This window comes from Ranitomeya variabilis, chromosome 1, assembly GCF_051348905.1.
Source record: "Ranitomeya variabilis isolate aRanVar5 chromosome 1, aRanVar5.hap1, whole genome shotgun sequence".
Classification (NCBI taxonomy): Eukaryota; Metazoa; Chordata; class Amphibia; order Anura; family Dendrobatidae; genus Ranitomeya; species Ranitomeya variabilis.
In genome coordinates, this window is record NC_135232.1 from 51,844,816 (window position 1) to 51,871,394 (window position 26,579).

At 41.3% G+C, this 26,579-nt stretch overlaps 1 protein-coding gene across 4 annotated transcripts in view; it reads right to left on the reverse strand.

Moving 5' to 3' along the window:
* The window catches only part of ST8SIA5 (ST8 alpha-N-acetyl-neuraminide alpha-2,8-sialyltransferase 5), a 102,072-nt gene that overhangs the window by 47,589 nt on the left and 27,904 nt on the right, over nt 1-26,579 (reverse strand). For 2 of the 4 annotated variants that reach the window (XR_013221142.1, XM_077283626.1), the window contains exons 2-3: nt 24,703-24,810; nt 384-476 (exon numbers count right to left, since the gene is read on the reverse strand). Coding sequence is in view for 2 of the 4 variants with exons in the window: in XM_077283626.1 (XP_077139741.1) it covers nt 384-476; nt 24,703-24,810 (201 nt within the window). In the remaining 2 variants the exon portion in view is untranslated. The remainder of the gene's footprint in view (nt 1-383; nt 477-24,702; nt 24,811-26,579) is intronic. The other 2 variants (XR_013221143.1, XM_077283641.1) reach the window with 1 other exon arrangement.

Here is a 26,579-nt window from a genome sequence, read left to right on the forward strand (position 1 = left end):
CAGGTTATTGCCTTCTCTAACCTCCTAGTATGGGGGACACTGCAGGTTATTGCCTTCTCTAACCTCCCAGTATGGGGGACACTGCAGGTTATTGCCTTCTCTAACCTCCTAGTACGGGGGGACACTACAAGTTATTGCCTGCAACATTAGCACAATTCCCTGAAACACTCTAAAACGAGGGGGAGCTAAGTATACATGGATTTATACAGCTGGTTTCTGTACAAATCTGTACATAATTAGCTCCCTCTAGTGGTGGGTATAGACAGCTCCTATGACATTGTACTCACACTTCAGGTCCCAAACCAATAATGACTGATGAACATATAATAATTAATATATTATTTCTATACTATAATATTTCAAGGAGACAATCACATACTCACATGGAGAGGACTTTCACATTGATGATGTCCTTCCTCAACTCCAAGCATTTTGTCGAGTTGAAACTCAAAGGACCTTCATAAAACTCAAAATACCTACAGCAGAAAAGATCAGAAATGCGTTAGATGTACAGACGTAATGCAGGAAGTAACAAAATATAATATATGACATTTAGAATAGGTAGAAATAAAAAGGTTCCGGCACCAGGAAAAGGAAAAATGAAAACATAACTTTTATGGTTTACGATAAAAACATGATAGGGAGGTACAAAGAGTTGAAAAATCAATTGGATCCATAAGCTTACGCGTTTTGGATTGACACAACCTTTATTCATAGCTTTTCATACAACTTTAAGCTTTAGGGAATTGTTATTATACTGGACAGTTCTCTATTATATAAGAGTAAGTTCAGCCCAGACCCTCTAAGAGACAGACAAGAGACAGTCTGAGATTTATCATGGAGGCAATCAATGACCGCTGTAACCCGGGCTGTTAACGTCCCCCATGTTTGCCAGGAGCCCACCAACTTTTGGTCCTCTGTCATGATTGCTCATTCTTCAAAGATGTTAAATGGATTTCCAGGACTAAGATATTGACAACATATTCCGGGGACGGGTCATTAATATCAAATCAGTTTTGGTCTGACATGGACACCCCCAATAAGCAGATGTTACCGGGTGTGCGGAGAGGTGAGGCTCCAGTACTTCCTATGGCTGCAGGTCCAGGCATGATTGGTGGTGGTCCAGAGGTCACCGGTGTCTTAGTTCTGGACAATCTCCGTCCTTTCTGCAGAATGTACCCCTATAAAGGTACGTACGTGTAAAGGTACTGCACACCCATTAGGTAGTTGTAGGGTAAGATACCAACAGTACTTCTGTACTGTATACAAATGAAGGCTCGAGAGTCCACTGGGCGTGTCTGGACCATCTAAGTATCCTGGTCTATCTTCATATATCTTGGCCCCAGATCTGTTGATTGCCACAAGAACTGTAAACCGAACACTTGCAAAGTAGAGGTGAGCAGAAAGATTGGCAGGATCCCGATGCAGTGGTCAAGTCAGTAGTCCATGGACAAACTTCCTCCTAGCTGGGGCATCAAAAGTGTCTCCCCAACAACATCATGCCCAAAACCATAATGATAATGTAACGATATTATAGGGCTGACTACAAAGAAGAGTCCCCCTGGATTTGCAGTGGTATGGTCCAGCAGCTACCGACTTCCAACGTGGCTTCTGGTCCAAGGTCTTGCAAATATTTTTGCTCAATTCTCGTGAAGAGTGTTGTTCCTGGTATGGGCAGGGTAATCAGTTTGGGCTTTAGTGTGACCTAGAAGTGAGTTTGGGAGCAGCGCAGAACTGGGTACTGACAAGAACAATCACTTTTTAAGCTACACATCAATTAAAGCAGCCAGAGAGGCTTAATGAAGATTGAGCAGGACATCTAGGCAGTCTGGATACGCCCAGTAGACACTTGAGCCTTCATTTGCAAGTAGTGCAGGAGTTATTTAAAAGGTATTGGCCCCTCGCCAAGATCCCTGTCAATCAAACACAGCAGTCAGGCACTGGGCGGGGACTAAGGAGTCAGGGCCTGAGAGCTCTAAGCCTTTTGTCTCGCCTAGAAACACTTGTAACTTATTTGCATATAACTTTATTGCCGGATTTCCACACTAGAGGTGTCGATGTACGCAGCAGTTAGAGCGCCTGTACTGTCATACCTTTATTTTTACATATAGATTTCTCCTTACAAGTTACATTTAATTTCAGAAAAGCTGGAAACCCGATGTACTCTGTTAGAGAACATCATGGAGGAGGAACTTCATAGAGGACTTGATCCGTCTTTGCATTACATAGACTAACATTTATTTGTATGGCAACCACTGGGCACTATGTTTGCCCTGCAAATAAAACATCCTTGGCTAGTCATTGATTCCCCTGGAAAAATCAGTTGTTTACCACGAGAGGGACCAAAATTAATCAGATGATTACCCCAGGAGCTGCTTCTAGAAAGGGAAACTATTCCTTTAAAGGGAATCTCTCAGCAAGTTTTTTTTTATGTAATCTGAGAGGAGTATGATGCAGGGACAGAGACCCTGATTCCAGGGATGTGCCACTTACTGGACTGATTGCTGCAGTTTTTATAGATTTTATAGATTCCCATTTTTTTCTGCTGCTAATGTAGCAGTGCTATTAATGCTGAGCTGTGTATACCCCAGCCCACAGCCCTAATTGGCAGCTTCCTGTGTACGCTGTCAGCAAGCTGCCAATCCATAGAGGGGGCGGGGTTACATGGATTATCCTGACTGGTCCATGAGACTTAGGGTACCGTCTCACAGTGGCACTTTGGTTGCTACGACGGCACGATCCGTGACGTTCCAGCGATATCCATACGATATCGCTGTGTCTGACACGCAGCAGCGATCAGGGACCCTGCTGAGAATCGTACGTCGTAGCAGATCGTTTGGAACTTTCTTTCGTCGCTGGATCTCCCGCTGTCATCGCTGGATCGGTGTGTGTGACAGCGATCCAGCGATGCGTTCGCTTGTAACCAGGGTAAACATCGGGTTACTAAGCGCAGGGCCGCGCTTAGTAACCCGATGTTTACCCTGGTTACCATCGTAAAAGTAAAAAAAAACAAACACTACATACTCACATTCCGGTGTCAGTCAGGTCCCCTGCCGTCCGCTTCCTGCTCTGACTGACTGCCGGCCGTAAAGTGAAAGCACAGCACAGCGGTGACGTCGCCGCTCTGCTGTTACGGCCGGTGCTCAGTCAGTGCAGGGAAGCGGACGCCGGGGGACGCGAAGGTGAGTATGTAGTGTTTGTTATTTTACATTTTACGCTGGTAACCAGGGTAAACATCGGGTTACTAAGTGCGGCCCTGCGTTTAGCAACCCGATGTTTACCCTGGTTACCCGGGGCCTTCGGCATCGTTGGTCGCTGGAGAGCGGTCTGTGTGACAGCTCTCCAGCGACCACACAACGACTTTCCAACGATCACAGCCAGGTCGTATCGCTGGTCGTGATCGTTGGAAAGTTGCAGAGTGTGACAGTACCCTTAGTCTTGTAATGATAATCTCCTGCTGATAAAACACCGATTGTATTAAAACTACAGCACACAGCGTGACACATCCCTGGAATTAGGCTCTATATTATGATACTCTCAGATGAAATAACAAAAAGCTGCTGACAGATACCCTTAAAATGTACCTATAATTTTTTTTTTTTTTTAAATATTATACCACCCACGCCCTTAAACTTCCCATACACAGACTAATGTCAGTCGAACCTGTTGGTAATGTAATGTATGTGTCTAATGAATATGGGAGCGCCAGATAATTTATTATTTAGGGAATATTGATCCGGCATGTCCCATTTTGGACTGCCGATTGTATTTTCTCGCAGAGATAAGTCACCGCCGGAGATGACTGGGGACGGATGTCTCAGGAGCACTCGGCCAAAAGAGCCCTCCTGCGTATGGCAGAGACCGCCGAAAAGGCTCTTGGACAAACAATCGGGTGAACCACTGGTCTGCTGACAGCCATCTAATGTGTAGATCCAGTAGATCGGTGGTGGTCTAAGTCCTTAGCGCTCCACCGATCACTCAAAAACTGATCAGATGCCTGCAGTTCACCAAGCGGACATGCTCTACTCCGGCATAAGCACACCGCAGAGCCGAATCCGAGCTCCATTAGAAGTCTGTGGGGGGCACATTTCAACAATTTTACACCAGCTTTTTCATGCAAAAAAAAAAAAATTGCAGCACAACATTTTTACACAAAAAAACAAAAAATAATCTTTTTGCAATTTTATTCCACTCCTGCAAATTCTCAAAAGTGTGTGTGGTTACCTATGCAAATTAGATTTTAGCCAGATTGATCAATTAGGTGGAGTAACATTTGTAGACGAGTGTAAAATTATAAGATGCGCACATTTTAGGAAGCAGCAGACAACACTTTATAAAAAATCTGACAAATTACGGCAACAAAGGAACTCAAGGAAAAGTGACTTTTAAAAGTTGCCTCTTAGTAACTTTCCCTTTAAGGGTCCATGTTTCACTCTGTACATGCGCTCATGCACAAATTAATAATAATAATCTTTATTTATATAGCGCCAACATATTCCGCAGTGCTTTACTAAGCATCTCTGCCCCCAGAGCAGTTTTGGGCAATTGGTGGGAGTCTCAGGACCAGGACCCCAACTGACCTGCAAGAGGTGGACAAGGATGGAACATTAATTAAAAAAAAAAAGTAAAGGATGCACTTTAAATACTGGATTATCTTAGAAATGCTGGAATGCTTAGACAAGGGAAGTTACTATTAAAGGGAATCTGGCAGTAGGTTTTTGTTTAGTAATCTGACAGCAGCATGTTGTAGGGGCTGAGACCCTGATTCTAGGCATGCATCATTTACTAGGCTGTGTGTTGCTGCTTCAATAAAATAAGTGTTTTATCAGCAGGAGATTATCACTACAGGACTAGGTGTCTCATGCCTGCTAGTCAATTGCTCCGTGTAACCCCGCCCCCACCTCTGATTAGCAGCTTTTATTCAATTTACAGTGTACACAGAGAGCGACCAATCAGTGGTGTGGGCGGGGTTATACAAGGCTCAACATTCCGAGCTCTGCTAGATCTGCAGCAGAAGAACCTGTGATTGTTCCAAAATAACAGCAAACAGCCCAGTAAGTGATACATCGCTGGAATCAGGGTCTCAGCCTCTACGTCATGCTGCTTTCAAATTACATAACAAAAGTTTCCTGACAGATTCGCTTTAAGTAGTATATTCTGTAAATTTACACCCTGCAGAAATTATATTTGTAGGACTTTTTAAGAAGCATGCACGACATATAGATAAATGGAACGGATTTTGGATTGTTGGACACTAGGAATATTATAGAGGGACCTCCCAGTGACGGATCTTCTCTTGTCAGCTCGCTTCCCATAGAGCGCAGTGCTCGGAGCTCACATGTCACACACGTCCCCTGCAGACAGGCGTGACCCCGGCAGCTTAGAGCCGAGACATTAATAGAATATTCTTATCCTAGCCGACCACAGCTATGTTAATTATTTCCTGTTTATCTTGATCTCTATGCCCTGTCCTCATGGGGCAAGGTCAATGGCTACTATAGAAGTCGTAATATCCAAAGCTGTGAAATCCATGCCTGTGCCTGCCTCTTCTGATTCCTATTCTGGTGCAGGGAGTGCTATGCCTTCGCTGCGGGCAATGACACGATCGTCTGGTGTACCGTATTTGCTGGGACTTGTGGTACAATCCAGGCAGGGAGCTAGTGGGTTAACTTCTGCCTCGGTTAATAGTAAGTCATTGCTTTTAGCCCCGTACAGGTCTGTTATCTATTTATTCTCCTGAATCCCTGTTTTCCTCTGCCAGTTATAGGCTCCACTTTACCTGGTCATATGATTTTCCGCCTCTGCCCTTTTTTGTAGCTTCCTGAAGTTTCACCTTGGCCTATATTTTGCCCTTACTTTCTGCTGCTTTTCCAAAACATCTGATATTGACAAGGCTTCCTGACTATCTTCTGCCATCCTGGTCCACCAGACAGCAGCTATTCCATAGACCCAACCCAGAGGCCCCTATATAAGTCCAGATCCCTGCACAGGGGTTAAAGGGTTAAGGCCTGGGCTCTATTAAAGGGAATCTGTCAGTAGGATCAACCCTCCTGAGCCATCTGTATGGGCATGTAGGCCATAGAAAGATGAATAAAATGATATCTTGGTATCTGTGATCCAATGTCTTATTCCGGAGAAATCCATGATTTTCTTAATATGTAAATTAGACGTTAAGATCTATGGGTCGGACATAGATCTCCATGAGAATTTGCCTCCAGAGATTATTGTAAATGAAAGGGGCATCACCAGTATGAGACATGTAATGACTGACTGTCTGCTCTCCTGATCTACATGTCTCACACTGGTAACTCTGGAGACAGATTCTCAGGGAGATCTATGTCTGGCTCATGGATCTTAACAGCTCATTTACATATTAAGAAAAACATAGATTTCTCTGGAATAAGACATCGGATTGCAGATATCAAGGTTTCAGTGACCTACACACCCATATAGATGACTTATGAGGGTTTATCCTACTAATAGATTCCCTTTAAGACCTGCCAGGCTGCCAAGCACATTGCCCCGTTACCAAATTTTTAGGGTTACACATTTATCCCCTCCACTACAGACATTTTTATGTTTTGGGGCAGATAATTATTTATTAAAAAGATATAACATTATATACAGAAAATATGTATATATCATTATCTCAGGGCCTAGAGTTCCTAGATTAAGAGTTCTTAATTGCTTCCTTTTTGTCAAAGAACTGAATGATAAAATTCTGCCTGCTTGCAGTCACCACTAGAGGGAGCTCACTGTATACAGAACTTAAAGAAGCCCCCCTCCTCCTCTTCCTCCTCCTCCTCTCCTAATTTTTATGCTATTAGTATATTGCAGTCATCATATCATACAGCACTGTGTACTTACAATTGCTTGTTTTGTCTTTCTACCCAGAAAATTCTGTTTTCCATTAGGTCTATGACATCAAGTGCTTAAAAACTGACTAGCTGAACCCTTCTAAGCTCTATGTAGAAATAGGAGGTCAATTTTCCCTGTATGAGTCATGAGTCACTGCAAAAGTCCCTGGTGGGGGTAGGATGGACCAGCGAGGTCAGAAGTTGAAGAAGGTGATGATAAATGCAGGGACAAGAGACTTCCTGTTTCTACATAGAACAGACAAAAGAGAAGAATTAGCTGGTAGAAAGGCAAAATGAGCAATTGTAAGTACGCAGTGCTGTATAATATGGTGACTGCAATATATTATGAGGATGAAAACTTTGATAGGAGAAGGAAGAGTATGAGGAGGAAGAGGAGGAGGGATCCTTTAAAGGGTTTATCCCAACAATTATCTTTCTCCTGTCCTGATAGTTTGCTTCAATGTATCAGTGCAGGTAAAATGTATCAGAGTCCACACTTTTTAGCTCACAGAGCATGATTTAGACTGGTTACAATTGTAGCCAACATGGCTGTGTAGTATTCTATCTTTACGGGACTTTATTCTTTCAGAATATTAACAATTTATACTCCCATTCACTTAAAGCAAGCAGAGATAGACCAGGAAAAAGAAAGCTTCATTGTGTCACGAATGTGATTTGTGGTTCAATCTCTCACAGCTTGAAGATATAGAATGTGAATGTTCTGATCTGATCCTGCTCATGCAGCTGAAGATTCGTTACAATGTATCAGTTTAGATACAAATGTTAAGAAATTGGAACTCTTCGTTAGATTATGATTCTTTTTTTTTTAACAGTAAAATTATAAAACTATTTTTACTACTGTGGAGGATGGAGCCCTAATCTCAGGGTTTTGCAGTGGGTGTTTATAATGGCAGGCAGTCAGTATTTTCCAGACTCGGGGGTACAGGGATATGTCAGTATTTAGTGTACCGGTGTTCATCTCCACATAACTATTTCTGACAGGTCCTGTAATAACACTCGCACTTCAGCTGTGCACGGATAGCGTTTCAGATCCGGAGGAAGAAGTAATTATGGGCCGCACTGATCGTTCACCCCTCACCCAGACTATTCAGTGACATGACAATTTATTATAAGTGTACGGCAGCTGATGGTGGAGCTCTATGGGACCCATTCACACTCTCTGTGGACTGCTGAAGATAACCTGGCCGACCGCACAGTCCCATAGAGAGAGGAGAATAAGCATGAATGGCCGTTGCTCCATTCTGACAAGCATTTCGGAACCTCGTTCTCCAGATCTGAGGGTCCCGGCAGTCGGACCCTCACCGATTCTCCGGTCATCAACTATTTTTCAGATACTTTACAGAGTTACAGTAATCCTCTTGGTTAATTTGTAAAGTTTCCTATGCACCGAAGTTAGTGGTCAGAGTGACCGGGCAGGCGGGCATGTGATCCTAATGGGGAGAGCAGAGTAAGCCGTTACCAGACTCCTCTGGCTAGTCCTCCAGGGCACTGTAATTCATCATGCCCAAACCTTCACTTCCCCCAGAGATGACGAGGCTCCCACTCACATCAGATGATTGGCCGGTCTCAACAAAACTGTCAGTTTTGGCCCATTTTAATCTAATCCATGGCCTTTGGGCTCATACCCATCACCGTAAAAAAAAATGGTCCGATATCGGTCCAGAAAAGTCGGATGAGTGTTATGCAAAGTGGCATGCGATTTTTCATGTGAGTACAATCCGATTTTTAACACCTAGCATCCGATTTACATCCGATTGCAATGCGATTTTAACACGTGCTTTTACATAGCGCATTTCTCCGTCATTTACAGATCGTTTTCAAAGGAAATATTCTTCAAAACACACATACATATTTTTATTTATCTATCTAATCTATCTATACAGAAAAAATTAGAACAGCATCACATTACCACACTTGTAGTGCAAAGCTCTCCAAGCCAGTATTCCAGTGGCTCCAATAATATGAGAAAAAAGGAAAACAGCACAAAAAAAGTTGCAGAAAAAGTGGGTTTTTAATGCCTGGACGGCGTGGCAACGTTTCGGATTTCCAATCCTTTTTCAAGCCATCTATCTATCTATATATATAAGTGAGATATATATTCAGTGCTTTGAGTGTACAGGTTACTCTATATGTAGAGAGAATATATGCAGAGAGAAAGCAGACAGCTGGGGCTGATGTTTATAGCCTGGGAAGGGGACAATACCCATGGAGCTTCCCAGGCTATTAATATCAGCTCACAGCTGTATACTTAGGTTTTACAAGCTATTAAAATGGGGGACACAATAAAAAAAAATTTCCTATGATGCTCGCGCTGACGTCATTGAGTTGAACTGAGTTCATTGGCTCTGAACTCCAATCACATTTTTGACAGCACCGTGAGCGTGAGAACATTCTCATGCTCGCGGTCACATCAGGGAGTTAATTGGATGTGAAAAATTTTAAATGTCACCATGAGGCACTGAGCTGAGCAAGCACACATAGCTCAGTGTCTCTGCTGGGTGACAGGCTTTATAGGAGCCAAATAAATAAGGCAGCACACTGTGGCGTTAAAACATGCAAACATTCCCCTCCCTCTTTAAAGAATCAAAAGCCCGCCTGACTAAATGGCAATCACTCCCTCTCTCGTGGATGGGTCGGATAGCGGCGGTAAAAATGAGCCTTTTACCCAGATTGATCTACGCCTTTGAGACCCTCCCAGTTGGAGTTCCGGTCTCGGAATTGAAGTCCCTTCAGGCGGCTATTATTAGGTTCATATGGCAACAAAAGCTCCATAGAGTGGCTAAGGAGGTTCTCACAGCTCATAAGACCAGGGGAGGGCTTTCTGTGCCAAATATTCTTAAATACTACTGGGCTACTCACCTGAGGAGAATCCCCTGCTGGACGTCCCTATGGACCTACAGCAAGTGGAATGAAATAGAGAAACTATGGCTTGCCCCAATACACCCTAACTCTCTTTTATGGTCGCCAGCACAATTTAAGTCCTTTCCGCCCCTTTTAGGCCCCATGCAGTTCACCCGTCACATTTTGAATACCTGCACACGGAGATTCGCCCTCATGTCACCTTGCTCCCCCCTGGTGTCCTTCATCTATCATCCACAGCTCCCAAGCAGTTTAGAGTCTCCTATGGTTCACCCTTGGCTTAAAGCGGGCCTATTTAGATTTGCGGATATTATAGACGGGGAGACCATGGAGATTCACTCCTTTGATTATCTTAAGCAACATTTCTCGATTTCCAACAGGGAATTCTTTCAATACCTACAAATCAGAGATTTTGCTAACTCCCTATATGGTAAAGCGGGAGCTTCGATCCCCACGGATTTTGAGAAAATTTGCAGGAGGGGCGTGAACACCAGGGGTCTGATCTCAGAAATTTATAACCTTTTATCGGATCCACAGGATGGGTCTGGTGAATCTTTTCTATACATGTGCAAGTGGGAGGCCGCCCTGGAGCGGCGTATTTCTCCCCGAGAGTGGTCTGTCATTTGGAGGAATGCCGCAAAATCGTCAGTGTGTACTCTCTATAGAGAAAATATCTATAAGATACTAATGCACTGGTATCACACTCCAGAGTTTCTGCATGGACTGAATCCCTCTGCCCCTCCTGTTGGAGATGTGGAGGAAGCACTGGGTCCCTCATGCACATATTCTGGTCATGCCCAAAAATTGTGCCTTTTTGGGGTCAAGCTAAGTCCCTCATTGACAAGGTATTGCATACAGATATAGAACTAAACCCGCTGGTGCTTCTCCTGGGTCACGGGGCGCCGGGTATGGGCAAACTCTCCAATAGATTATTGCAACATATCCTTACGGCGGCCAGATGCCTGATTGCGCGTTTTTGGAGGCAGCCGAGTCCCCCTTCGCTTCAGATCCTCATTAGACGGATCATGGATGTCAGAAGGATGGAACACCTTACAGCCTTACTAAATGACTCGGTGGTGCGCTTCCAGGCAATATGGTCCCCGTGGGATTATTATGCAGCGGGATCCGACCTGTAATGCGGCTGAGTTCGAATTTGATTAGTCAATTCAACTGAGGTTTTTCCCTTTTTTTTTTTTTTTTTTCTTCCCCTCCCCTCCTTCTACTCCTTACTGTCTTGTCTTTGTCATTTCCGTTTTTGTAAAATTAAGGTCATTTATAGCCTTACATCGTTTATATCGTTTATTATTGATGCACACTATACAGAAACTAAATACTTGTACGACCCTGTTTTGTTATACCATGTTTAATAAAATAAACATTTTATGGTTAAAAAAAAAAAACATGCAAGCATGAAACATGAAAATTGAACTGCATCACTGCACTAGAAATATGAAAAAATGAGAGCATTTAGCGCACAAGTTGGCCAATTTATGTGTACCTGGTAGCCACATTAGAGCATCTCTCGTGTACCAGGTCCTACACTACAATTTCTAGTGCAGTGATGCAGTTCAATTTTCATGTTTCATGTTTGCATGTTTCAGCGCTGCAGTGTGCTGCCTTATTTATTTGACTGTATATGAGTTGGTGACTCTAGGTTCAGCACCTGTTCGCACTTATTCTATGTTTGGATGTGACGGTCAGTTTTTTTGAAATTTTTATTCATTTGCCTTCTGACTGAGCACTCCACCTCTTAGCCGCAGGTGTTTTAATCGCAACAGGTTCATTACCCCTCCACAGAGAGAGAACTTTAGTCGAAGAAGAGGTTTCACAGGTACCCATTCAGATGAAGACGTTTATTCTCAGCGAGGAAAGGAAAGTGTAGGACCTGGTATACGAGAGATGCCCTAATGTGGCTACCAGGTACACATAAATTGGCCAACTTGTGCGCTAAACGCTCTCATTTTTTCATATTTCTAGTGCAGTGATGTAGTTCAATTTTCATGTTTCATGTTTGCATGTTTTAGCGCCGCAGTGTGCTGCCTTATTTATTTGACTGTATACGGGTTGGTGACTCTAGGTTCAGCACATGTTCACACTTATTCTATGTTTGGATGTGAAGGACAGTTTTTTGAAATTTGTAGGCTTTATAGGAGCATCATGCAACAATGCAGCCTGCCATTCTAGATGTAGCAGAGCTAGACCCGTCAATGGACAATTGGATTATTATCTTCTTATCGGGTACAGGTGAGGGATATGGTTGTTTATTCTTTTAATTCTTTTACAGGGGACATTAGTTTCAGTGTATTGGGTGTAAGGTGATAATAACTGTTATTAGTTACTGTAATTTAGAGTCAATGAAAGAAACTGTGTCATTTGTTCAAATAAAGGACTTTATTCTGGGTGTTATTTTTTTGATAATTTGACTATGGGGTTAGTAATAGCGGCTTCTTATAGACAACTCATCATTACTAACCAATACAATGGTGACATCACCCCCCTTCTCCCACAGCTATCACTGCACCAGGAAAAAGTCTGGGAGGGAGCCAATATCCATGGCCCCTTCCTTCCTAAGCTTTTAATATCAACCCACAGCTGTCTGCCTAGCCTTTGCTGGTTATTAATTATAGGGGGATCCCACATCATTGTTTATGGGGTCCCCCATGTTAATAGCCAGTAAAGGCTAAATATATAGATGTGAGCTGATATTAATAGCCTAGGAAGCTCCATGGGTCTTACCCCCTTCCCAGGCTATAAACATCTGTCCCCAGCTGTCCTCTTTCAATTTGCTGGTTAACAAAATTTAGGGGGGATTCCACACCATTTTTTTTTAGAAAAATGTTATGTGTGTACAAGTATATCTATTGTATTCTAACTTGTCATGCTGTGATTTTAGTGTATGCGGCAGATGGAGTGTTGGGTTTTCAAGGGCATGGGTGTGTTAAAATGTGACGGCATTTGCATGGTCCGTGTGCTGTGCGATTTTTTTTATCACACCCATTGACATGCATTGGTGAGTCTCGTCTGAGATACTAGGACAACCGCAGCATGCTGCCATTTTTTTCTTAGCCTGATCTGAGCTCTGAAAAAAAGCTGCAGATGAGCAGGAACTCATAGACTGGGCAGCACGGTGGCTCAGTGGTTAGCATTGCAGCGCTGGAGTCCTGTGTTCAAATCCCACCAAGGACAACATCTGCAAAGAGTTTGCATGTTCTCCCCATGTTTGCATGGCTTTCCTCCCACATTCCAAAGACATACAGGTCCTTCTCAAAAAATTAGCATATAGTGTTAAATTTCATTATTTACCATAATGTAATGATTACAATTAAACTTTCATATATTATAGATTCATTATCCACCAACTGAAATTTGTCAGGTCTTTTATTGTTTTAATACTGATGATTTTGGCATATAACTCCTGAAAACCCAAAAAACCTGTCTCAATAAATTAGCATATTTCACCCGTCCAATCAAATAAAAGTGTTTTTTAATAACAAACAAAAAAACCATCAAATAATAATGTTCAGTTATGCACTCAATACTTGGTCGGGAATCCTTTGGCAGAAATGACTGCTTCAATGCGGCGTGGCATGGAGGCAATCAGCCTGTGACACTGCTGAGATGTTATGGAGGCCCAGGATGCTTCAATAGCGGCCTTAAGCTCATCCAGAGTGTTGGGTCTTGCGTCTCTCAACTTTCTCTTCACAATATCCCACAGATTCTCTATGGGGTTCAGGTCAGGAGAGTTGGCAGGCCAATTGAGCACAGTAATACCATGGTCAGTAAACCATTTACCAGTGGTTTTGGCACTGTGAGCAGGTGCCAGGTCGTGCTGGAAAATGAAATCTTCATCTCCATAAAGCATTTCAGCCGATGGAAGCATGAAGTGCTCCAAAATCTCCTGATAGCTAGCTGCATTGACCCTGCCCTTGATGAAACACAGTGGACCAACACCAGCAGCTGACATGGCACCCACACCATCACTGACTGTGGGTACTTGACACTGGACTTCAGGCATTTTGGCATTTCCTTCTCCCCAGTCTTCCTCCAGACTCTGGCACCTTGATTTCCGAATGACATGCAAAATTTGCTTTCATCAGAAAAAAGTACTTGGGACCACTTAGCAACAGTCCAGTGCTGCTTCTCTGTAGCCCAGGTCAGGCGCTTCTGCTGCTGTTTATGGTTCAAAACTGGCTTTACCTGGGGAATGCGGCACCTGTAGCCCATTTCCTGCACACGCCTGTGCACGGTGGCTCTGGATGTTTCCACACCAGACTCAGTCCACAATCTTCCTCAGGGTCCGGTCACCTCTTCTCGTTGTACAGCGTTTTCTGCCACATTGTTTCCTTCCAACAGACTTACCATTGAGGTGCCTTGATACAGCACTCTGGGAACAGCCTATTTGTTGAGAAATTTCTTTCTGGGTCTTACCCTCTTTCTTGAGGGTGTCAATGATGGCCTTCTTGACATCTGTCAGGTCGCTAGTCTTACCCATGATGGGGGTTTTGAGTAATGAACCAGGCAGGGAGTTTTTAAAAGCCTCAGGTATCTTTTGCATGTGTTTAGAGTTAATTAGTTGATTCAGAAGATTAGGGTAATAGGTCGTTTAGAGAACCTTTTCTTGATATGCTAATTTATTGAGACAGGTTTTTTGGGTTATCAGGAGTTGTATGCCAAAATCATCAGTATTAAAACAATAAAAGACCTGACAAATTTCAGTTGGTGGATAATGAATCTATAATATATGAAAGTTTAATTGTAATCATTACATTATGGTAAATAATGAAATTTAACACTATATGCTAATTTTTTGAGAAGGACCTGTACTGATAGGGAATTTAGATTGTGAGCCCCATCAGGGACAGCGATGAAAATGTGTGCAAACTGTAAAGCGCTGCAGAATATGTTAGCGCTATATAAAAAATAAAGATTATTATAGACTAACATTAATCAGAGTGCCATCCTATTTTTTATCGGATTGCATTTGCCTGTTCAAATGAGTATGAGCACTTAAAGGTCTGATTTCTGATGAAAACAAATGATCACCTCTGCGGAGGACAGGTGATAACTTTTTGATTGTCCGACTGCTGGACACACACTGATCGGCAGAACATGTAACTTTAAGCCCCCCACTCCTTAAAATTGAGCAGCAGTGTGCATGCCCGACTGCAGCCCCATTCCTTGAGGCTGTCAAGTGTTGCACGTGGCAATCTTTTCTAAATTTTTACCTCATTATATTCACAAACTTAAATGTATTTTATTTGGATTTTATGTGATACCAATAGAAAGTAACAAGTATTTGTGAAGTGTAAAGGAAATAAATAAAAGAAAGTATGGATTGGGTCAAAGTAGTGACTCAGTCACATTTTTATGAAAACTCGTTAAGGGCTTTTATTTTTAGAGGGATTTGCAGGTTTGGTAGTGAGGTGAATCCCTCTCTCCACTCCTGGTTTTGGAAGTGGCCCTATGGCCACAATTCCATTTAAAGCTGTCAGTTTTGCCTTAGGTGTATCAGTGTTGGAATTTGCAAGCTGCAGAGCAGGTGGCTCTGTGCAATCCAGGTCTGTGTGAAGCTAACTAAGAGCCAGGAATTTCTAGGCTGCTGACGCACCCGAAAAACACGGCGGTGCCATTGTCCACGGCAGCAGGTTTTTGAGTTCTGGACTGTGTTTGTGGAAACCCAGCTGCGATCCAGAGGACATCACTCCTCAAAATAAAGACTCCATTTATATTGAACTTTCTGTGGTCCCTGCCTATCGCACTGCACCAACCCAGCTGCCCTACAGCCCCCTGTAGTCTAATACCCATAAATAAAATCCTGAGTAACCAATTTTCTCCAAAAGTTCCATACAGTGGGTGAAATAAGTATTGAACACGCCACCAATTTCAAATCTATTTCTAAAGTTGCTATTGACATGAAATTCTCACCAGATGTCGGGAACAACCCATTCAATCCACACAGGTAAAGAAATCAAGCCATACATGGCTGAATACAAATGCACGTCACAATTTTCAGATTTATAATTTTAAAATAATTAGAAAACCCTGTATCATTTCCTTTACACTTCATGAATATTCTCTACTTTGCGTTGGTATATCACATAAAATCCCAATAAAATACACTGCTCAAAAAATAAAGGGAACACTTAAACAACAGAATATAACTCCAAGTAAATCAAACTTCTGTGAAATCAAACTGTCCACTTAGGAAGCAACACTGATTGACATTCAATTTTACATGCTGTTGTGCAAATGAAATAGACAACACATGGAAATTATTGGCAATTATCAAGACACCCTCAATAAAGGAGTGGTTCTGCAGGTGGGGACCACAGACCACATCTCAGTACCAATGCTTTCTGGCTGATGCTTTGGTCACTTTTGAATGTTGGTTGTGCTTTCACACTCGTGGTAGGATGAGATGGACTCTACAACCCACACAAGTGGCTCAGGTAGTGCAGCTCATCCAGGATGGCACATCAATGCGAGCTGTGGCAAGAAGGTTTGCTGTGTCTTTCAGCAAAGTGTCCAGAGGCTGGAGGCGCTACCAGGAGACAGGTCAGTAAACCAGGATATGTGGATGGGGCTGTAGGAGCGCAACAATCCAGCAGCAGGACCGCTACCTCAGCCTTTGTGCAAGGAGGAGCACTGCCGGAGCCCTGCAAAATGACCTCCAGCAGGCCACAAATGTGCATGAGTCGGCAAAAACGGTTAGAAACCGATTCCATGAGGATGGTCTGCATGCCCGACGTCCACAGATGGGGTTGTACTCACAGCCCAACACCGTGCAGGACGCTTGGCATTTGCCACAGAACAGCAGGATTGGCAAATTCACCACTGGTGTCCTGTGCTCTTCACAGATGAAAGCAGGTTCACACTAAGCACATGTGACAGATGTGACAGAGTCTGGAAACACCGTGGAGAGCGATCTGCTGCCTGCAACATCCTTCAGCATGACTGGTTTGGCAGTGGGTCAGTAATGGTGTGGGGTGGCATTTCTTTGGATGGCCACACAGCCCTGCATGTACTCGCCAGAGGTATCATGACTGCCATTCGGTACCGAGATGAGAGTTGGCGGATGATTTAGTCCAGGTCTGGGAGGAAATCCCTCAGGAGACCTTCCGCCACCTCATCAAGAGCATATCCAGGCATTGTAGGGAGGTCATAAAGGCATGTGGAGGCCACACACACTACTGAGCATCATTTATTTGTCTTGAGGCATTTCCACTGAAGTTGGATCAGCCTGTAACTTCATTTTCCACTTTGATTTTGAGCATCATTCCAACTCCAGACCTCCGTGGGATATTAGTGGTGATTTACGTTGATCATTGTAAGGTTTTATTGTTTTCAACACATTCCGCTATGTAATGAATAAAGATTTACAACTGGAATATTTCATTCAGTGATATCTAGGATGTGGGATTTTAGTGTTCCCTTTATTTTTTTGAGCAGTGTACATTTAGGTTTATGGGTGTAACATGAAAAAATGTGGAAAAGTTCACGGGGTATGAATACTTTTTCAATGAACTGTAGATAGATAGATATTACATTGTAGGCAGTGAGTGAACAGTTTATGGGTTGGAAGGAGGGAAAATGGGCAAACAGAAGAATCAGAGCAAATTGTGATGAATAGATGACTCTGTCAGAGCTTCTCCAAATCTGTCAGGTGTTGTAGGTTGTTCCCAGTGTGCGGTGGTCAGTACAGACCAAAAGTGGGCGAAGGAAGGACAACCGATGTATCTGCAGCAGAATAATCAGAATCCAAGGATATCTAACTCTTAGGGGAATGAAGGCTGGATTGTCTGGTCTCCCACAGAAGAGATACAAATCAGAGAAGATGGACACAGAGAAGATGATCCCGGTGCAAAAACAGTACGCGGGCTCTTGGCTGTCCTAGAGTTTAGGGCAATGCAGGGCTTTACGCGTCTGTGACAGACACTGCTTGCTGCTTCATACATAGAGGTGGGCCTCCTTACCTATTGTGACCCTTTGCGGTTGTACAAATTGCTAGAAGATAACACTGCCTACTGTCAAGACATAGAGAACATCTCAGCTTTTTGTATATGGGGGCTGCGTAGATACAGACTGGTCAGGACCCTCATGCTGGACCCTATCCACCACCGAGGTGGACACCTAGAAAGGACCTTAGCACAATGGAAGAAGGATCTCTGGTCTGATGCATCACATTTTACATCCCTTGGATGAGCATCTGCATCATATACCTGGGGAAGAGATGGCAATAAGATGGGACCTTGGGGTGTGATGGGGCAATATTCAGTTGGGAATCCTCGAATCATGGCATCATGTAGATGTGACACGTACCACCTACCTAAACAGTGTACAGACCAAGTACCCCCATTATGGCAGTGGTATCACTAATGGCACTGCCATCTTTCACCAGGATAATGTCCCTGACACACAGCAAAAACTGACCAAGAATGGAGGAACACGTGAAGATCAAGGAGATAACTTGTCTCCAGATCTTAATTTGATTGATCATCTGTGGGTTGTGCCAAAATAACAAGTTTACATGACAATGAGGTCTTCATGGCGAGGGCAGGCACCCATACTTCTATTCTCCAGGTTCTCTAAAGCATGCTGGGAGTTATACTTCAAGCCAGAAGATTATGAAAAGAAGGCACCAACATGTCAGGCTGTCACGAGCGAATGCAAATCTCTACGAGACCTATTTCTCCTGGTGGTGCCCGGGGTACCGTCACAAGGGGTTAACCAGATTTGGTGCAGAAGAGTAGAAGGAATATAGGGATTATGTAATGACGACATTCAGCTTTCTGCTGCGCTGTCTGCAGCGAAGAGTACGCTCAGGCAGATACGAAAACCTGCGGCATTCCTGCCAGATGATCTTGCCATGGATGGCATGTCTGCTTAATGACCCCTGATCAATGCCCCCATAACTGCGCTCTCCGGGAGGAACATCACAAGCCCATGTCTCTTCAGCTCCACTTGCTGTAAGACACTTAGGTCTTATAATATAGTGATGATATATTCCACATTGGACAAGACAGCCAAGCTTAAAGGAGGAACAACTTTCACGTATCAGCCAGAGGAAGGGCCTGAGATCCAAGCTTCGTATTAAATACCTGGAGAAACAGGATCTTTGGGTCTATCCTCCCGTGATAGGGCAGGTTCTCTTTTTAAACGAATCTCCTACCTTTAATAATTTGCAATTTTTGACCTAAAATACTGTGCAGATTTATTTCTTAATACGTGTTTATAACTGTTTTTCATTTGTTCTGAACGCCAATTTTTCTGAGCTCCAAATCCTCCTCATAGTTATAAAGTTAAAGGCTAAGGACACCTCTGACATGGAATATATATTATTTTTATATATGTTAGTGGTTACTTTTACATATAAAATTGCACTAAGCAATCTAAATTCATTTTCAGACATTCTAATATGCAGTTTGAAACCTGACCTTCAAGTTTTTCTCTTGTGTGAGTGTCCCTCCCAGTAATATAGGCTGGATGAGAGAGGACTGTGTCTATCCGAGTAATGTTGGCTGGATGTGAGCTCTGTGTGTCTCTGTCAGTAATATAGGCTGGATACTGTGTGTCTCTCCCAATAATATAGACTGAAAGCGAGGACTGACTATGTGTCTTTCCCAGTAATATAGGCTGGATGTGAGCTCTATGTGTCTCTCCCAGCAATATAGTCAGGATGGGAGGACTGTGTTTCTCTCCCAGTAATATAGGCTGGATGTTTTCACTCTGGTAGACTTCAGGAAAATGACCACCTGAAGTTCGGCTCCCAAGATCTCAATCTGTGCATGCACCGAAGTCCACCTCAGTGAAAACAGTATGAAGTGGACTCCGATTACATTTTCTTAAAGCCTAGGGCCAGTCGCAGCCTTGCACTGCCACATACTTCCTCCTCCATGCCCGCAGCATTGCCTCACTCCTGCCGCTGCCGCCAGCTTCCTGCCATAGCGACCTGTCCTCCTAGGACCCCACTCCACCGCAGCCGACACCCCACCTCCCTGGTAGGCTACATTTGGATAATAAGACACACCCCCTTTTTCCTCCAAATTTGAGGGGAAAAAAGTGAGTCTTACAATCCAAAAAATACAGTATTTCTCCCAGAAAATTATTGCAATTACATGGTTTATTATAGGCATCTTTCCTTCCTTTGTGTGCATTGGAACAACACAAAAATAAACTGAGAAAAAGCATGTGATGAGTGTTCAAACTCTCCTGTGGCAAGTAACAGGTTTGGTCAATATGAAAATGTCACCTAAAACCAAATAAAAAGGGGAGAAGTTGACTCAATTTTACACTGTGTGTCTGTGTGTGCTACACTAGGCATGTAGAACAGAAAGAGGAGAAGAGAAGTGTCTGAAGACTCCTGAAAAAGATCAACAATCTCAAGGTTACAAGTTCATCTCCAAAGATCTTGATGTTCCTTTGTCCATGGTGCACAATATAATCAAGAAGTTTACAACCCATGGCACTGTAGCTAATCTCCCTGGACATGGACAGCAGAGAAAAATTGATGAAAGGTTGCAAAGCAGGATACTCTGGATGGTGATTAAGCAGCCCCAACCAAGTTCCAAAGAAATTCAAGCTGTCCTGCAGGCTCAGGGGGCATCAGTGTCAGCGCAAACTGTCCATCAACATTTGAATGAAATGAAACGCTATGGCTGTAGATCCTGGAGGACCCACTGCTGACACAGAGATATAAAAAAGCTAGGCTGCAGTTTACCAAAATGTACGTGAGTAAGCCAAAATCCATTGGGGAAAGCATCTTGTGGACAGCTGAGACTAAGGTAAAGCTTTTTGGTACAGCACATCATTCTACTGTTTACCAAAAACGGAATGAGGCCTACAAAAAAAAGAAGACAGTATGTACAGTCAAATATGGTGGAGACTCGAAGATATTTTGGGGTTGTTTTGCTGCAAGCCATCTTCAAATCTGAACTTTACCATAGAATTTTGTTGAGTTCTGCATCACCTACAATAGATAACCATGTGAACCGCCATCAGCTGACAATGTCACACACATTCATGCTGATCACTGTCCTGACTTGTAGTTGGCTTCGAATTTGATGTATCTTCACTACTTATCATGTTCTTGGATCCTACATATCCCCCCCGTACTAATCCTACTTAGACCATGTGTAAAGAACAACCAAGATCTACATGCTTCAAGGTCCACAACAGCACAGCAAAGCAGAAAATCAGTAAGAGCTGTCCTATCATTCTGCTGCATTAGTACAGTCATTATCATGTGGAGAGCCAGATCATTATAATAATCCCTTTTTTTACATAACAAGATTTTGGTAGTATTATAGAAGAAATATTCTTGTACATAGGGGCAGTATTATAGTAGCTATATTCTTGCACATAGGGGGCAGTATTATAGTAGTTATATTCTTGTAAATAGGGGGCAGTATTATAGTAGTTATATTCTGGTACATAGGGGCAGTATTATAGTAGTTATATTCTTGTACATAGGGGCAGTATTATAGTAGTTATATTCTTGTACATAGGGGGCAGTATTATAGTAGTTATATTCTTGTACATAGGAGCAGTATTATAGTAGTTATATTCTTGTACATAGGAGCAGTATTATAGTAGTTATATTCTTGTACATAGGAGCAGTATTATAGTAGTTATATTCTTGTACATATGGGCAGTATTATAGTAGTTATATTCTCGTACATAGGAGCAGTATTATAGTAGTTATATTCTTGTACATAGGGGCAGTATTATAGTAGTTATATTCTTGTACATAGGGGCAGTATTATAGTAGTTATATTCTTGCACATAGAGGCAGTATTATAGTAGTTATATTCTTGTACATAGGGGGCAGTATTATAGTAGTTATATTCTTGTACATAGGAGCAGTATTATAGCAGTTATATTCTTGTACATAGGAGCAGTATTATAGTAGTTATATTCTTGTACATAGGAGCAGTATTATAGTAGTTATATTCTTGTACATAGGGGCAGTATTATAGTAGTGATATTCTTGTACATAGGAGCAGTATTATATTAGTTATATTCTTGTACATAGGGGGTGTATTATAGTAGTTATATTCTTGTATATAGGGGCAGTATTATAGTAGCTATATTCTTGTATATAGGGGGCAGTAATATAGCAAGCAGTATAAGTAGTATGAATTCTACTTGTAGATATCACTTCTGGTAAATACTGGCTCTGACAAATTCCTCTGTTTTCTGAATATTTCTAGAATTATGAAGAAACCCAATAAGATAGAAAATTGAAGAACTACTGTATATTAACAATGATAAAAGGCACAATAAGAAGCTTAAGTGTTCCTTTCACTTACATAAAATGTAGATGTGATATATTTTTACACTCCCTATTATTAGAAACAACAAAATCCACATTGGACTGTCTCCTGCCCCATGTGCAGGGAATTCACACAGGAACTGATGGGATGGTACATGGCAAGGCAATAGGTGGAAAGGTACAAACAGGACTAAAGTTTACTGCTAATCGGAACAATTTTAGCAAGAAACAAAAACAAGATCTCAGATAACTTATATTAAACATTTTATAAATATTAAATATCAATTTTCATAAAACCATGTATGGTAGATATTTTTCAGTCTGTTCTCATGTGGAAGAGCGGTTCCAGTCACAACTCATATAAAAGGGATTAATTACAATTGTACAGAGCCCCCATGTACAAGAATATAACTACTATAATACTGCCCCTTTGTACAAGAATATAACTACTATAATACTCCTTTGTACAAGAATATAACTACTATAATACTGCCCCTATATACAAGAATATAACTACTATAATACTGCCCCTATGTACAAGAATATAACTGCTATAATACTGCCCCTATGTACAAGAATATAATTACTATAATACTCCTTTGTACAAGAATATAACTACTATAATACTGCCCCTATATACAAGAATATAACTACTATAATACTGCCCCTATGTACAAGAATATAACTGCTATAATACTGCCCCTATGTACAAGAATATAACTGCTATAATACCGCTCCCTTTGTACAAGAATATAACTACTATAATACTGCTCCTATGTACAAGAATATAACTACTATAATACTGCCCCTATGTACAAGAATATAACTACTATAATACTGCCCCTATGTACAAGACTATAACTACTATAATAGTGTCTCCTATGTACAAGAGTATAACTACTATAATACTGCTCCTATATACAAGAATATAATTACTATAATACTGCCCCTATGTACAAGAATATAACTACTATAATACTGTCTCCTATGTACAAGAGTATAACTACTATAATACTGCCCCTATGTACAAGAATATAACTACTATAATACTGCTCCTATATACAAGAATATAATTACTATGATACTGCCCCTATGTACAAGAATATAACTACTATAATACTGTCTCCTATGTACAAGAATATAACTACTATAATACTGCTCCTATATACAAGAATATAACTACTATAATACTGCTCCTATGTACAAGAATAGAACTACTATAATACTGCTCCTATATACAAGAATATAACTACTATAATACTGCCCCAATGTACAAGAATATAACTACTATAATACTGCCCCTATGTACAAGAATATAACTACTATAATACTGCTCCTATATACAAGAATATAACTACTATAATACTGCTCCTATGTACAAGAATAGAACTACTATAATACTGCTCCTATATACAAGAATATAACTACTATAATACTGCCCCAATGTACAAGAATATAACTACTATAATACTGCCCCTATGTACAAGAATATAACTACTATAATACTGCTCCTATGTACAAGAATATAACTACTATAATACTGCTCCTATGTGCAAGAATATAACTACTATAATACTGCCCCTTATGTACAAGAATATAACTACTATAATACTGCCCCTATGTACAAGAATATAACTACTATAATACTGCTCCTATATACAAGAATATAACTACTATAATACTGCCCCTATGTATAAGAATATAACTACTATAATACTGCCCCCATGTACAAGAATATAACTACTATAATACTGCTCCTATGTACAAGAATATAACTACTATAATACTGCTCCTATATACAAGAATATAACTACTATAATACTGCCCCTATGTACAAGAATATAACTACTATAATACTGCTCCTATATACAAGAATATAACTACTATAATACTGCCCCTATGTATAAGAATATAACTACTATAATACTGCCCCCATGTACAAGAATATAACTACTATAATACTGCCCCTATGTACAAGAATATAACTACTATAATACTGCTCCTATATACAAGAATATAACTACTATAATACTGCCCCTATGTATAAGAATATAACTACTATAATACTGCCCCCATGTACAAGAATATAACTACTATAATACTGCCCCATGTACAAGAATATAACTACTATAATATTGCCCCCATGTACAAGAATATAACTACTATAATATTGCCCCCATGTACAAGAATATAACTACTATAATACTGCCTCCTATATACAAGAATATAACTACTATAATACTGCTCCTATGTACAAGAATATAACTACTATAATATTGCCCCCATGTACAAGAATATAACTACTATAATACTGCCTCCTATGTACAAGACTATAACTACTATAATACTGCTCCTATGTACAAGAATATAACTACTATAATACTGCCTCCTATATACAAGAATATAACTACTATAATACTGTCCCTATGTACAAGAATATAACTACTATTATACTGCCCCTATGTACAAGACTATAACTACTATAATACTGCCTCATATATACAAGAATATAACTACTATAATACTGCCCCTATATAAAAGAATATTGATCTTTATTAGGGGACTTAATATCTGACTGGAATTGCCCTTTTGTTTCCGTGCAGTTGTATGTGAGTGTTGTGTATTGATACTGTGTCTCAGGAGCAGCGGTTTGTCATATTATGCTGTGTATTGTCATTCTGTATGAGTCTGTACCTGCCGCCTGCGTCACTGCCCGTCTTCACTGCTCCGTCATCCGTGAAATTAAAGATCCCCGTCCAATTCCCCAATTCCTCTCCGCTCTGCCAGCTAAACTGCAGCCCTCTAGTAAGAAAAGGAAGCAGTTTACATTGTGTTCCCATATACTTCTGTCTAGCAAAAATCATTACATTCAATCGTACCAAGTATTTAACCATTTCAATACCACAGGGTACTGCTAGGACAATTGCATCAATGTGCAGAAATCACTGCAAGAATGAAAAATGTTAATATATTCTAATACAATCACAAGAGCAATTCCCACAGAAAATATTAAAATGGATTTTCGGGACTTTTACAATAATGGAGCATTAGTAAGATTCTTTCTTTTCTAACTTTTCATTAATGAAGTACTGTATCCAGACACCCCGTGAACTGTAAAGACATTGATGCTTTCTTGCACGGGCTATTGTTACCCAGGCACAGCGCTGTAGACAGAGTTGAGGCTATGTCCGGTACTTCGGCCCAATAGAGACCAATCTCATTCATTAACCCCTTCACCCCCAAGGGTGGTTTGCACGTTAATGACCGGGCCAATTTTTACAATTCTGACCACTGTCCCTTTATGAGGTTATAACTCTGGAACGCTTCAACGGATCCCGGTGATTCTGACACTGTTTCCTCGTGACATATTGTACTTCATGATAGTGGTAAAATTTCTTTGATATTACCTGCGTTTATTTGTGAAAAAAAGGAAATTTGGCGAAAAGTTTGAAAATTTTGCAATTTTCCAACTTTGAATTTTTACGCAATTAAATCACAGTGATATGTCACACAAAATACTTAATAAGTAACATTTCCCACATGTCTACTTTACATCAGCACAATTTTGGAACCAAAATTTTTTTTTTGTTAGGGAGTTATAAGGGTTAAAATTTGACCAGCAATTTCTCATTTTCACAACACCATTTTTTTTTAGGGACCACATCTCATTTGAAGTCATTTTGAGGGGTCTATTTGATAGAAAATACCCAAGTGTGACACCATTCTAAAAACTGCACCCCTCAAGGTGCTCAAAACCACATTCAAGAAGTTTATTAACCCTTAAGGTGTTTCACAGGAATTTTTGGAATGTTTAAATAAAAATGAGCATTTAACTTTTTTTTCACACAAAATTTACTTCAGCTCCAATTTGTTTTATTTTACCAAGGGTAACAGGAGAAAATGGACCCCAAAAGATGTTGTACAATTTGTTCTGAGTACGCCGATACCCCATATGTGGGGGTAAACCACTGTTTGGGCGCATGACAGAGCTCGGAAGCGAAGGAGCGCCATTTGACTTTTCAATGCAAAATTGACTGGAATTGAGATGGGACGCCATGTTGGGTTTGGAGAGCCCCTGATATGCCTAAACATTGAAACTCCCCACAAGTGACACCATTTTGGAAAGTAGACCCCCTAAGGAGCTTATCTAGAGGTGTGGTGAGCACTTTGACTCACCAAGTGCTTCACAGAAGTTTATAATGCAGAACCGTAAAAATAAAAAATCATATTTTTTCACAAAAATGATCTTTTCGCCCCCAATTTTTTATTTTCCCAAGGGTAAGAGAAGAAATTGGACCCCAAAAGTTGTTGTACAATTTGTCCTGAGTACGCTGATACCCCATATGTGGGGGTAAACCACTGTTTGGGCGCATGGGAGAACTCGGAAGGGAAGGAGCGCCGTTTGACTTTTCACTGCAAAATTGACAGGAATTGAGATGGGACGCCATGTTGCGTTTGGAGAGCCACTGATGTGACTAAACATTGAAACCCCCCACAAGTGACACCATTTTGGAAAGTAGACCCCCTAAGGAACTTATCTAGAGGTATAGTGAGCACTTTGACCCACCAAC